At 32.8% G+C, this 15129-nt stretch overlaps 1 protein-coding gene across 8 annotated transcripts in view; it reads left to right on the top strand.

Moving 5' to 3' along the window:
- Positions 1 to 15129, top strand: part of Dys (Dystrophin) — a 257301-nt gene that overhangs the window by 103290 nt on the left and 138882 nt on the right. For all 8 annotated transcript variants that reach the window (XR_016194043.1, XM_089243761.1, XM_089243760.1 and 5 more), the window contains exons 18-31: positions 218 to 305; positions 457 to 704; positions 1444 to 1597; positions 4691 to 4863; positions 5035 to 5250; positions 6506 to 6619; positions 8165 to 8308; positions 8796 to 8975; positions 9490 to 9694; positions 11083 to 11186; positions 12097 to 12249; positions 12371 to 12532; positions 12742 to 12870; positions 13246 to 13419. Coding sequence is in view for 7 of the 8 variants with exons in the window: in XM_089243761.1 (XP_089099887.1) it covers positions 218 to 305; positions 457 to 704; positions 1444 to 1597; positions 4691 to 4863; positions 5035 to 5250; positions 6506 to 6619; positions 8165 to 8308; positions 8796 to 8975; positions 9490 to 9694; positions 11083 to 11186; positions 12097 to 12249; positions 12371 to 12532; positions 12742 to 12870; positions 13246 to 13419 (2244 nt within the window). In the remaining variant the exon portion in view is untranslated. The remainder of the gene's footprint in view (positions 1 to 217; positions 306 to 456; positions 705 to 1443; positions 1598 to 4690; positions 4864 to 5034; positions 5251 to 6505; positions 6620 to 8164; positions 8309 to 8795; positions 8976 to 9489; positions 9695 to 11082; positions 11187 to 12096; positions 12250 to 12370; positions 12533 to 12741; positions 12871 to 13245; positions 13420 to 15129) is intronic.

Here is a 15129-nt window from a genome sequence, read left to right as displayed (position 1 = left end):
TAATTCTATAACAAGCATTAAGCATAAGGAGCAAAACAGATGCATGTCAAAAGATTTTTTTATACTTCTACACCTTACAGTATTAACAATCTCCTCTATTGGCTTTTTTTAAACATTTTTTCTATTATGTGAATAATTTCTGTGATGCTGTACATTAATTTGATAACTGAAAATGAATCATTCCAAGTATCCATACATTAAAATATCTGATAAATAGGATACTGAAGCAGATGTGAAAGCTCAAGGCAAAAAAATACAGACATTCCTATCACAAGGTCATCAAGTAGTAGATGATCTTAAATCAGGTAACCTTACACCCACAAATTTGTTTTGTTCAGTTTTTTTTTCTTTTCCATTTCTAAACCAAATATTTGAGAATTTTTCCAACTAATTTATTTTATGACAACATTTTGAATTACTGTTTTAGATAGCAGTTTATTTCTTTTGCATTTGTAGTAGGTGAAGACACTCAACAAATTCAAAAAATCTTATCTGAAGTCGAATCTCGATGGAAGGAAGTTAGAGACGCTGTTGGTCATCAGAAGAAAAATGTGCAGTTTAATGTTAATGCTGACAGATTAAGGTGTGAGAAGGATGCTTTAGAGCTTATCCTAACATCTCATTATAAATGGCTTGACAGTACTCAGCGCTCTCTCCGTAACCCTAAACCTGATGAATGTAGACTTCTTGCTGAAGAATGTCAAGTAAGTAGAAGTGAAAAATTTGTCTAATGAATGCAGGGGTCTGTCTAAACCAGTGTTTCCCAAAGTGGACAATATTGTCCCGGCGGGCAATGGGGAATAGAAGCTATGGATGTAACATAAGATCCTACGGTTTCACTTGAGTTTGGGGTTGATCAAAGAAAATAATTTCTGAAGAAGGGGTGATGAAATAAAAAGTTTATGGTCTAGACGGTTTTTTTGTAAGGTCTTGTTTTTGTGAAATTTTTCCTTATTTTTGTGAAAAAAGTCGCTAATGACGTCGTTTTATGAAAAATAAGTAATTTTTTGGGAAACGCAATAATCTAGTTGATTAATCACAAAAGCAATGAAATGCCAAGATTGTTTCATTAATTTGTATTTTGTGAAGGGTCCGTTTTTCAGATTCAGAACTTTGTGAAGGGTCTGGAAAATGGACCCAAATTTCAGCTGGACAGACCCTCTGGTATGGTCATTAATTTGAAAGAAAACTGAGGAAAATATTTGTCAAAAGTCATTGCTGTAGCCTCTGGTCATATAGTAACCTTAATAAACATTCAGATATTTCACTCTTTATTAGAAATGCTGTTAAACATTGATAGTCACCTTTTTAAAGTCATCTGTTATATTGCTTTTTCAGTATAGTCATATATTTGCTTTGTCTCCTAATATTCTCAATATATCTCTGATTTACTGATTAGTATTCATTTTAGAGCATGTTAATCATAGATAAATTTTGCTTTAGCTGCGTCTGAAATCTCTCCAAGTGCAAGCAGACAAGATCAATAGGCTTAAAAGAGATGCTGATGAAATGCACAAAAAAGCACCATCTTTTCTATCATTCGTAATTGAGGTTGACAAGTTCTGTAAAGACTGGACAAGCATGACAAGCAAGTTGGGTAAGGATTTTTAATACATATGCATACACCACACAGTACAGTTCATAGTCTGCTATTATAAATTTTAATTTCACAACAACAGTGAAAAACAGAACCATAAAAATTTGAGATTTATATTGGGAGATAACCTTTTATAGTAATTTTCATGAAATACATTAAATTTTTTGATTGTTTGTAGTCTATATTGAATTGAAAGGAAATGGGAGTGATCTTTTTTTAGTACAAAACAGTATTTATTTTGCATTAAGAAGTCTCGTACCTTTTAATATAGTGAAAACTATGATCTACCAGAAATATCATATATATATATATATATATATATATATATATTAAAAATGCTATTTAACCATTTATTTATTTAAAATTTTTTAAACTTAAAATTTAATTTTAGAAGAGATTGAGTCAATGAAATCTCAACCTTATACTGTATTTCATGAACTGAACAGTTTCCTTCATTTTGAATCAATTTTTATTCAATTAAATTGATGTTATGGTATTTTATCATGCACCTCAGCTGTTTCTAATGCATTTTTTTTTTAAATTTACAAAAAATATCAAGTATCAAAGATATCTAAAACTGCAGCATAGGATACCACATACAATTGAGAACATGTGTAAAAAAATTTGAAATAAATCAATGGTCAAACAGTATTTTTAATGATATTTCTATTAGAGTATGGTTTTCATCATGTTAAAAGGTACGAGACCTCTTAGAAAGTCTTAAATTTTTTGGCTTTGGGATTAGGCAGTTTTCTAAATTATTTATTTGTTACGGCCACACATGCACTCAGAATAAATATTCTTCCATTCACCAACTCATTAGAAGTTTCCAGTAAATGGTGCACAAATGTCTTTTTCCCACACCATAGGATGGGTTGACTTTGTGACAACTTTTAGGTATATTGCAGTGACCTCGGAGCCAGGGGTGCTGTGCGGTAATTTGTGGCATGGATCCAAGCACCCCCAGAATTGATTCAGAAATTAAAATTTGCTATATAAAACTAAAGACGAGCACCCACAGTTTAGAAACACTTCTGACGCCCCTGGTATATTGGTTGGTTACAGGTCATATAGGAATACCGGACAATGAGAAAGCTAAAAAAAAACAAACATTGCAGCTCAAACAACAACCAACATTTACAATAGTCTTTTGGTACCTGCCAGTGACCACTTCTTAATCCTCTGAGAAGTGATGCATCGCCGCTGGCAGGACCATTGGAATAATCAAATTAATAATAAACTACATGCCTTAAGCCCACACTTGGCCATTGGCATTCGAGCTGCAGGACTAACCGAAAGGAGGAAGTTCTGCTCGTCCGGTTATGCATAGGACACAGTCGCCTCACACAAGCATATCTTTTATCAAGAGAGTCACTCTGAGTGTCCACATTGTCAAAGTCCATTGACCATTGCTCATGCTTTTACTTGTTTGCATCACCGTAATAATTTTACGCCCACTTTTGGTCAGAATCATCTTTCACTTTGTGTCATTTTATCTGATCATTGCGATGTATCTCACATTTTTAAACTCATCAAAGCCATACTACAAATTATGTTTTTTACAATTCATGTTATTGTTTTACGTTTCACATTGCTTTTTATCATTCCTAGTTTTATTTTTTTGAAATGACAAAAAGGACAATTTTTCTTATTTTTATATAATCATTTGTTTTGGTGCAGTTTGACCAAATTGGCCCTTGCGGCAATAAATTTAAAATCCAATCCAACAGCCTTAACCAGTCAAGTGGTTACGACGGCATTTGCCATCGGTGCCATACGTAATGGTGGTGCCTACAACGGCATTTGACGACGCACTGACTTTTCTGTCTTTTTTCACTTAGATATGACGAAATAATTTGTCATATATGTGCTGCCATCTGTACAAGCCATCCTTCTACTTTATTATCTCATCACTAGATGGAGTTGAACAATTATATTTCAAGGCCTGAGATTATTATTACTATTATATTTGTCATGTTTTGTAAAGCTGCATCCCCATCGCTTTTTTTTGTTTTCGATTTCGGATTCCCTTGCGAAGATGCATCTGTTTTATTACTCGTATATCTTTTAGCAAAGGTTCAACTACTATGATTCCACATAAATCCATTAACAGCATTTCTTCTAGTCACAGGACATTATGACCCCCCACACTTTTGGGGTGTCATATTATGTCTCGACACATTCAAGCTATAAAAAAACATGCTATAAAAAAATATTTTAATATTTCAAACTTTCAACTTTCCAGCATCAGTCAGTAGATGTTGGAAGCTGCACAGGAAAGAGTTTGAAGTTTCCACTTAGTTAAAATTGTTAGTTACTGTACCATGAGCTGTGGTAACACTGAGCGAGGCAGAGCTTCGTCGAGTGACCGCCAAGTTGTAGCATGTTCCAGACGATCAGATTGTGGTGTTGCAAATTCCTGTTACTTCTGAGCTTGGCTCTAGATTAAAAAAAACAAAGTTAGTTAGTAAAACAATTAAATTAGTTTCACAAAGTCACCCCTGCTTACAGTACGATACATATTATTATTACCATTTTCTTGTTCAACAATGGCCATTATTTCAGGGTTAAACTCAATTTTAATCCCACAGGATAGGTCAGATTTTATCAAAATATGGTCACTGTTCCAAGGTTACCCTAGTTTGGAGGTGGCATTTACAGGAGGTTTCACTCACTGTATTTGTGAAATTTGCGTGTTTCCACTATTGAAACTTCACTGCAACAAAGTATTGAATGAAAGGATTCATTTACATCATTCACTCTAATGTAAAATTTGCTTGAAAATACAAAGCTCAGTAATTAAATCCACAGAAGGTATTAATTTTGATTAGATTTAGGATTTTAAGCATTTTTTTCGGGATCACAATTCATTAAATTTTCATGTGTTTAAATTAAAAATCTTCACAATAGTTTTAAAAAAATGTATTTTCTGGTGGAAAATGAAATTTTTACAACAATTCAACATTTAATTTTTTTTTTTCATTTCCTTAAGCATTGCATTACATTGTTAGCCTAGCATACGAATATTAGGATATTATATGATGTGATGAAAACATGCGTATTTCTGGCTCATAATGACATTTGATGTTTTAGAGCAAATGGAAATAAGTTTGAATCATGCAGTACAGCAGACCCCACCTTTGAAGTTCATGGAAGCGGTTCAAGCTTTAGATGCATGGCTTGTTAGCATAAATGATGCTCTCTCATCAGAGCAACTTGAAGTGACAGACATTGATGTCTTAGAAGACCAATCAAAAAAGCTCAAGGTATGAATATATGAAATTTGAAATTATAATTTTAAAAATGCTATGAAATTTTGGGGTGACTCGAGTGAAATTTCAACAATTTGTTGAAATAATAGTATCTCATGAAATAATTAAAAATGCAACAAAAGTGGAAAATGCTGATTGAAAAGAAATAATTTTTTTTTTATACAGGAACTTCAAAATACAGTTGATGAAGAGGAATCAAATCTGAATTATGTGTCAAGCACAGGGGATCAGCTGATTAGAGGAACACCAGAGGCTTCTTGGGTGCCAAGTTTAAAAAGGCAGCTTCAGCACCTTAAAACTATGTGGCGGGAAGTCTCCTCTTTACTTAAAGATCGAAAAGAAAAACTACAGAAGATAATAACTCAAATGCGAAGATTTCAGGTTATCTTTCTGATATTTTTATTCCAATGTTCTAAAAAGTCACTTTATGCAGGACTGTTAACTAGGATTTTTGTCGCCCCTACAATTTTAAAGTTCTATAATTCTATAACGTGTTCTTTGTTCCCACCTAAAACTGGCACCCCCCCCCTAAAGTTTGCCACCCAGGGCAGTTGCCCCTCCCCCTCTAGTTACGTCCTGCTTTATGAATACACAAAACAACACAGTAAATACAAAAATGAATGAAATGTATTTCCAAATGTATGTCCCAAAAGAAAACTTTAGTTAAGTCTTCATCTGGTAGTAAGGTGTTATTTATGACCAATACCTTACTGAGAATTTAAGGCAGAAAATATATCTGAACATATATAACTTTCATATTGAATCCTGCAAATCAGGAGTGTACAACTTCTGGCCCACAGGCCAAATGCAGGCCCAAAGGGTTCCACCAGGCCCTCAAAAAGTGTTCTGGTAGAAAAGCATCAATACAAACAACATGATAAATACCTAGGCTGACCCTATTTCTTTCATTAAAAAAATGGAAATCACCACATAAAAATTGTGAAATGTTAAATAAAGTTGCCAATTTAAGCCAATATATTGTTATAGATAAGTAAAGTTGCCAATTACGACCAAAAAAATTTTCTAAGGGAAGTAAAGTTGCCTTTTATTGCATAAAAAACCTTTTTTGAAAAAATTGGCAACTGCAAGATATAGAGGGCTCCCATAACTATGAATGGGTAAAAATGTAATTGATCGAAAAAAATATGTGTTTGAAAAATAGGCAGAATGAATATATTTATATGAATATAATTAATTTTGATAAAAATATTAAATTATAATACAATGTATAAGTAAAATGAAATAATCTTGATTTTTAAAATTCAAGTAATCCTTGTTGAAAAGTGGGAAAAAATGGGACATTAAAAAAATTATGAGAATGTCCGTAAAATGATGGCCACATATATTCACCCATTATATATAAAAGTTTCTTGTCCACAAACGGCAGAAATACAGCATGTCTGGCCTGCGGACAGAACATGTTGTGAACCGCTGCTCTAAATAATTATAAGAATATTGTCATATTACTGATTCATTCAAACACAAATAAAAATGATTGAAATTGTGAGCAATTGAAGCTCTTCATTTTGCTATTTTCAAATTGTTGGAAATGTAAAGCTGGAATCATTATATGTATATTTTTAATTGCTTTCATGGAGGATGTAAACTGAAATCTGCAAAACTTTTCGATCCATAGGGTGAACTGAATGGTTTAGCAAAGTGGATGGATGAAGTAGACGTATTCCTGCAAGCAGAGGAAGCAGCAGTGGGTGACATAGACACTCTCAAAGCACAATTGGAGCAAAGCAATGTATGGAAAAACCATTTATATGGAGTTATTCAAAGTTTTTAATGATTTACAAATTTTTCCATGAATCAAACCTATGCTTTACGAAGCAGACATATTATGACAGTGCAACATGACTACTCTTATAAAATGTAATGAATAAAACCAAATGCAACATTATCTTCAGATGTAAAACTCAATAAAGGGTAAAAAGACCTGCCAATTATCTTGGAACAATGTAGGTTCCATTCTCAATGTATTGAAATATTTCAAATTGAAATAACCGTAGATCCAAGCGATCAACACCATTGACAATCATCATGAATGCACAAAGGAATGCACATTTATATAGGATGTACTGTAAATCCTAATTTGCTGATCCAACTGCTTATCATAGAAGTATGGTTCTGATTTAAAAAATATCAAAATGTGTTAAGAAATCGCTCTGTACCAGTTTCAAGAGTGAAAATATAGTGTTTCATAAAATAAAAAAATAAAATATCTACATTTTTTTGTACACCCCCCCCCCCCCTACAAGTTCTAATGAAAAAGTTGTTACCCTGTCTCGCGTGGGACCAATAAAAGAATTCCATGTATTTAAGTGCAATATTCGCTAAGATATTTTCATCCAAAAATCAAAGAGAAGTTTAGAAAGAGCAGCATAAACTAACAAACATGCCTTTTCTTTCTCTATGCTGTTCTTTCCCAACTTATCTCTGATTTTTGAAGTATCTCTACAGATATTGAACTTTGAAGCATTTTTTTTTTGGTTCCTCAGGAGAGACCGACCAACAACTTTCTAATTGGAAGTTGGAGTACAAGGGAACTACATGAAAATAAGGATTTTTTTTATTTTATGACACTTTATTTTTACTCTTGAAGCTTATACAAAGTGATTTTTGTACAAATTTTGAGCACTTTTTTAAATTGGAATTGTGCCTCTACAATGAACAGTTGATGAGATAAAGGCAAAATTAGGACTTTCAAGACACCCAATATACAGTAGAATACCATTATAATGGACAGTTGACTATTTTTATCTGACAAGTTTTATATTTCCAAGCAAGCGATTAAACATGTATCATTGTGTTGTTTTGCATAAAAATAGATGCTTTGCATGACTTGTACCGCTGGCCAGTCACAGAAAAATTAGGATTAATGCAGCATGTACACATACGTTTTTCAACTTAACCCATGTTGAAAGCTGTTTTTTCATTTGATGTATAATAAAGACTTTTTACAGTTAACTACTGTACTTTCATTGATGTAATGCCTTGTTGCATTACACCTGTATAAGAATTATTTGTTATCAACTGTGGACTTAGAATGGACAACCTTTAGCCCCTATACGTCTATTATATAATGGGGTTCTACTGTAATGTAATTTCATCATTTGTAGATGTCAGAGGAAATGATAAAACAGGAACGTGTGTAAAAAATTATTATACAAATGAAGCAATTTTGTGTTCTTATTTAAATTAATATAGATATATTAAGATATATGCATTTTTTAAGAGACATGTATGAACCTTTTTCCCCTAAAATACTGGGATTTCTTTAAAATTCTAGGCTTTACAGGATGACATTTGTACCCTTCAACCTAGTGTAGATAGCATCAACAGAACAGCCAGAGAACTGATGGAAAATGCTGATTCGCAATTTGGTACACAGCTGAAAAATCAGTTATGTGAGCTCAATGCTGAATGGAAAAAGGTATATATTATCCAGGCCAATCATTTGGGGAGGGGGGGGGGCTAATGCTCCTGGCTTTAGAAAATACACTAGAAATGATATATATACATACATTCATTGAGTACATGCTCTTTGCCCATCCCTGAAAAAGTTGAAATGATGGCCCTGATGTTGTCAGTGTTCAAGTGAAAGTCAGTAAGACTTTCACTTGAATGTTGATGATATGATCTACAGATATGATAATATTGACTTGTTATTTTCAGAGGTTATAGAATTACCCATCCCTGACTTTTTTTTAATGAAAAATATTATAGATACTTTCCAAAGTGGATGAACATGTTATTTTTTCTTTATGAATGGTTTAAAAAGCTTTAGCATTATTCTAATACTATGGAATAGAACCATTCCTTTCTTTTGAATTATTTGTATTGAATTATTTCTCAACAATTTTTTTTTCAAAAAAGATCCTTAAAATTGCCTAAAATTCTGATTTTGTTTTTCCGAATAGGTTATAGGTGAAGCAGCAGAAAAGAACAGAAAGTTAAAGGAAGCTTTGCATGGAAGTGAGGCAACTATGGAAGGTGTATCAGTGTTATTAAATTTCCTTGAAGAGGTTGAGAAAGGAATGCCAAAACCTGGCCCTATCACAAATTCCTCAGATCTACAAGCAAGAAGCAAAAAGTTTCAGGTATTTAATCCCCCCAATGTTCATGATTGTTTTTTGAAAATTTCTGAAAGCTCAGGGGATGGAAAATATGAGAATTTTGAGATAAAATATAGTTGGTTTTGGATCAGTTAGTTCCTTATATTTTCTGAAAAAATCTGTAATTTTCATAATGATGATGAGACTTCTTGTGGTATTAGAGTATTTCGTTGACATTTTAATTTAAGACTTGTAATTCAAATGGCTGGGCAAGAAGAATGCTTGAGAAATCATACTAACTAGTGGAATTTGAGAAATTTTTGACAAAATATTCTAATGCTTGATAAAAGCTTTTTGATTAGAAAATGGTGATGAAAATTAGAAACCTTATCAAATATGTGTTTTTACTTGTGCAGATCATAATTGTTAATACTCTGTTAATTATAAAAATTGAGTGAGTACACTTCAGTTTTAATTTTTATTTTGTGTGAATTGTATAAACTGTTGTACAATTTGCTAACAGTTTTTTTTAACCTTTTCTTTTATTTATGGTGTACAGTCATTGCATAGTGGGTTTGAGGAACATGTGCAAGAGTATCATAGGTTACACAATGCTACAAAGGCTATTTTAAGAGATGGAAATTCTAGTGAACTTGCTGCAACTTTTGCACAGCTGGAGAAGAAATGGCAAGAGCTATTTAGTCATATCCAAGAAAACACAAAGACATGGAAACAGAATGTCACCAAATACTCAGAATTCAGAAGTGAGTATAGATATTTCATGTATTATATACAGTGAAACCTTGTTATAACGATACTATGTGGACCAAGAAAAAATATCGTGGAGTGGTTATCAGTATATCGAGAGAGATCTCACACTGTGTGTGTGTGTGCATATCGTAAGACACCATCAAATTTATACTGTTGTTGGCATCTCTTCTAAATTGGTGTTGTTAATTCTACGTAAAATGCATTTATGAGTGTTTATTCACAGCAGCAAATTGTAATTGACAAGTTGATGAGTGAAGTTCAATTAGTTGTTTCACCATGTAAAGTAATTTATTGCTCAACTTGTATGTACTACACAGAAAGTAGCTTTACGACAACTTCACTAAAACTTTTGGAGGGTAGAGATAGTGCAAAATACAGATGTTTGTAAACACCCTCAAAAGAACAAAAACTGTTAAGGAATTCAAAAATATACTAAGCTGATTTTGAGCGAAATACAAAATAAAATATTGTTGTAGCGGTATTGAAACTAACCTTCTCTCTTAAGTCTCTTTGCATCCTAAAGTCATTCTTCTGCTTTTTTGAGTCTTAGTTCGTCTGGCACTGGAGTATTCCTAAGGCTCTGGAGACCATACCTACAGAGAGACACTGACTTGGTTGAGGGAATGCAGAGAAAAGCTATGCATGCTTTTGTTGGCATGCACGGCCTAAGTTATGAAGAAAGACTTGATTTCTTGAATATGTTTACATTGGAATGATGCAGGTGTATGGGGGGGGGGAAATGTGATCGAAGTGTTAAAAAATTTCAATTTTCAATAGGTGGACCATGGGTTATTAATACACTCTCAATCTAGTGCTTCGACAAGGGAACACCAGTATTGATTAATAAGGGACTATCCCAGGTTGTGGTGTCATGGGGAGGGGGGTTTCCCCTAATATTGTTGTAATAAGGGGTGCAGTAGCCCAGGTCGATAAGTATGATCGGGGGCACATCTCGATGAATGCCAGAGAGAAAATGACCTCGACAGCCAATCGTCGCCAGACACCACTTGCAGCCAATCGGTGCACAACACATCCACACAAGCCAACCAATGCGGTTCTTCTGCGGCCGATCAAGTCTCAGAAATGCATATAGAGAACAAGTCGATGACAGTAGATGTACAAAGCCTTTCTCGCTTGCCGCGGAGACTTGAGTCCAAATAACCTCAGATGATGCCTGCCACAGATGTGGGTGAAATGTCAGGAAGAAAATCTCCTAGACCATGGCCTAATAACCTGGAAACCGTTTGCAAGTCATTTAACGCCGGCCATGCAAGCCTCAGACAATCTAGATAATTTCAAAATTATGACAGTTACTATTTGTTTTAATTATGCGTATAATTTGGAATGAGCATTTTTTGTTAAATTATTATATTTTTTACAGGTCTCGTTATGATGGAGAATGATTGGCTGGATAGACTTGAAAAGAAACTGAAACGGTCTCCAGAATCAGCCGCTGATGCTGAAGAGATCTCAGAGAATCTTGATGTAATGCACTTGGAATTTAAAATTTCAATAATTTGGACAAGTTCATGTAGAGCAGTAGTTCCCAAACTTTTTGTAGCGCAACCCCCTTTTGACCAAAAAAATTTATAGACAACCCTGTATACATAGGCTGACCATATATCCCAGTTTTCAGCCCATTCTAATTTTTTGCCAGTAAATGTGCTGTCCCATAAGCACTTTTCAGAATGCTTGTTTCAGTTTTAATTAGGCAATAATGACTGCTAATGATATTAAGTTTTTTTAAGTACTATATAGGCTAAATGTTTAATTTGTCTTTTGACATACTTAGTGTTCCTTATGTGAGATGGAAGTGTAGCGAGATGTATGCTTCTTGATTTTCATTTAAAGGGTGATTAAGAAAGAATCATCCAATTTCAAAATGATTCTACACTTGGAATCGACCATTAAAAAAATTGTTCATAAAACTTCGGCATTTCCCCATTATGTTCCACATTCTTAAATTACTTACAAAATTACTTACCACATTCTGTGTTTTTAATTTTTAAGAAATATGCAATTTTGAAATAGGATGATTCTCTGAGTCACCCTGTATATGTATTAACTTGATTATTGCACAAGTATAGTAATTAGTGCAGCTAATGAAAGGCATTTTTTAATTTTAACATTAAAAAAATAATAAAAATGAGTTTCTTATTTGGATGTTTTTATTTTGGAGAATCTTTTGTGTGTCCCCCCCAAGTCCAGTTCATTGACACGACCCACACTTTGAGAACCACTGATGTTGAGAAAAGCATCTTATCTCAGATGATAATTTATATAGCAGATAAAAGTAGAAAATTGAGACGGGAGTAGCACTTACATCACTGTCTTTTATATTTTGAGATGTGCCAATGCAAAATATTTTATTTATTTCACTCTTCTTTCCCACCAGGATCTAGAGAACTATCTTAGACATCATCCCGGAGAAAGAATACCAAAAATACAGACTTTAGGGAAATTCCTTATCGATCAAGATATCTTATCAGCTACAGTACAACGAGACATTGATCTTGTGAACAGGAGGTATAATGAATTGAACAAAGAGGTAATTAAAGTGAAAAAAAATTTTTTAACGTGCACATGTCAATACAAATAAAACACTGAAAAATTATTTTTTTTCATGCTGTATGCATAATTGGTAAAATTTGTAATTAATGTTGTTATAGGGTAAAGAAAGGACACAGATATTGGAGAATAGTATTGCAGAGGCTCAGCAGTGTGAACGCAGTATATTGATCGTTCAAGCATGGATATCGCATATTGATGGTGTGTTGCAAAATCGATTAGAAAATGATATTTCTGGACAGGACATTCCAGATGAAATGGCTGTAAGTTCAAATATTTTATTTTGATTTGCTTAAAAATTTAAAAGACCTGCCAAATATGAAATTTTCTTCGAATCAAATCATGTTTTGTCGAATGTTATTTCATTTGTGTCATTGCAATAACACACATTATTCACACTTTACACAATATTTTCTAATGCTTTTAGTTATTTTTCCTCCATTAAATCAAAAAATTTAAATTGTTTATTCAGGAATTAGAGGCAGAGTTTATAGAGAAAGAAAGTGCTATAAAATCTTTAGGAGATGATGTACAAAATTACAGAGAACAAGGCAGAATAGAGGCTGCTCTACGTCTTGAAGAACAACTTGATTTAGTTCAGGTTAAAGCTTTACTTTTTAATATTTTCATTCATTTATTGTTATTTTTTAGCATTACTATTTCCAATTTTTTTATTTGAAGAAAAAATTAGTTTTAGTACTTTATTAGATTTTAGTACTGAATTAGATTTAGTACTTTATTTTGAATTTTAGGATTACTCAGTTTTTCAATCAAATGAAATGTTATTCCTGAACATGCATCATCTTTAATGCTTCTTTACCCACCTAATATTCTACTTCACTCATAGCTGCTTCAATATTTATTTGAAGACTAAAATTTTTCTATAACTACTTTTACTTAAAGTCAATCCTCTTACAATATATTAATTTTTTTATGTGCATCAGCTTATGTGATCTGTATCTCATTTCATTTATAGAGCAAGTTTTCAGAGCTGAAAGAAAAATTTGCAAGATTTCAGGAGCCTCTTGATTTTCACGGCAAGCTCAGCCATGTCAGTGGAACTTTGAAAGAAGTTGAGCAGGGATTGAATTCAATTCAACTTTCATCTGATGATCCTGATGTTCTTGATGACAGTATGGAACAATGCATGGTAATGCTGCTTTCTCAGGATATATACATACATATATGTGTGATGTTTCATTATCTTTGGAGAGGAAATATTGTTTTTAGAAGAATGTTGTGTTCACATTTTTCTTAATTGAAACATATGCGAGATTCAGTTTTGTGAACAATAAAAAAAAAGAAAATTTTCAAATCTCGTAACAGAAATAGAATTTGTATAAGGCTGTTATAATTGAGATTTTCTCTGAATATTTTGTCCAAGTGGCAATAGAATAAATTCAATCCACTTCATTGTGTTTTCTCTCTATTGAGAAGTTTTATTGTAATCCAGTGAACAAAAGTTGTTTCATTCCCTCTGTAAATGAGATCCCCCCCCCCCACCACATATTATGTATCTATTATATACTTGCAAGAGCAAAAAAGGACATGAAGGGTGAAAGAGAAATCTACTGTATATTTTCTTATCTACTATATTGTGTTCCTTTTTTATTTTTTTCCCATTTATTTATTTTTTCTTTCCCCTTCCTTTTTCTAATGTACAGTTAGGACAAGGTTACCATATTTATCACGGATTACATAGGTCAAATAGAGGTCATGCAAACTTGTCAAAAGCCTGCATGTGAAAGGGTTAAATCTCTTTAAATTACACAGTAATACCTCGGTATAACACCAAAGACCCTTAACATCACCCTGTCTATAATATTAGTCTTTCAATGTCCCTACCATCTTGATTGAGACAGTATTTTAGTTACTTGAAGTCTTAAATTTTTCCGTGACATAAAATAATATGTGGAAGTTAACAAGTAATTAAAATTTATTCAATTAACTTGCGCGTATTATTTTATTTCACAGAATAATTTTGTACTTCAAGTAATTAAAATATCTACAAATAACTAAATAAATAAATATCTAATTATAATAATATATATTTTATATATATATCTATATTTATGAATAATTATCTACAAAGATCACCTGTCTACAACAACAGAGGCATCGAAAGTGTCATGCACCCGTGGGTGCTTTGATTGAGATTTATATGGAAAATTTTGATTTTTGAATGAATTGATGAGGGTGCTCAGACCAGTGGCACAGAATACTGTAGGTGCTCGAGCACTCCCTATGCCCCTGGCTCTGATGTCCCTGTATAACAATATTTTTTCTAGGTCCTTACAGTTTCATTATAGATATAGGTTTTACTGTATTAAGTCAACAAGCTTATGAAGTCATTTATATTTGTTCTCTTGGGGGTGAGGAACTGCATCAGAGTAAAAATTCTGCATCAAATATGGTTTTGTTTGGGAAATATGTTCACCATAGTTAGATAAACACTAAAGTATTTGCTAAATAAGTATGAAATGTCAGGACATTAGCATAAACCTTGAAAAAAATATTGAAATTTTCAATAATTTACTAATTATTCTTCATGTTTTGAGTTTTAAATGACCTCGTACATTATATTTTGTATTTACTTTATATGGGCTAAATAAATGTTCACCCTAATACTATAGGTTTAATTAAATTTATGTCATAAGCAGGGCCACAATTTGGGGATGTGACAAGGGCAACAAATTAGTGGCAATACAAATGATATTTATGGTGTTGAAGTCAAGTTAGGCATTAAAGTACAGAATATATTGTGCAGAGGATGCATGTGCCTTAAATATGGGGGTCTGGTCATCAGATCATTGTAACAGTTGAGCATCATGAAATGATCAGAAAATACTATTATTGAATT

This window comes from Pholcus phalangioides, unplaced genomic scaffold (genome assembly GCF_987345545.1).
Source record: "Pholcus phalangioides strain wild (caught in Gottingen) unplaced genomic scaffold, Ppha-v1.0 ptg000015l_1, whole genome shotgun sequence".
In the NCBI taxonomy this organism is placed as follows: domain Eukaryota; kingdom Metazoa; phylum Arthropoda; class Arachnida; order Araneae; family Pholcidae; genus Pholcus; species Pholcus phalangioides.
This window is presented reverse-complemented; position numbering and strand designations above follow the sequence as displayed.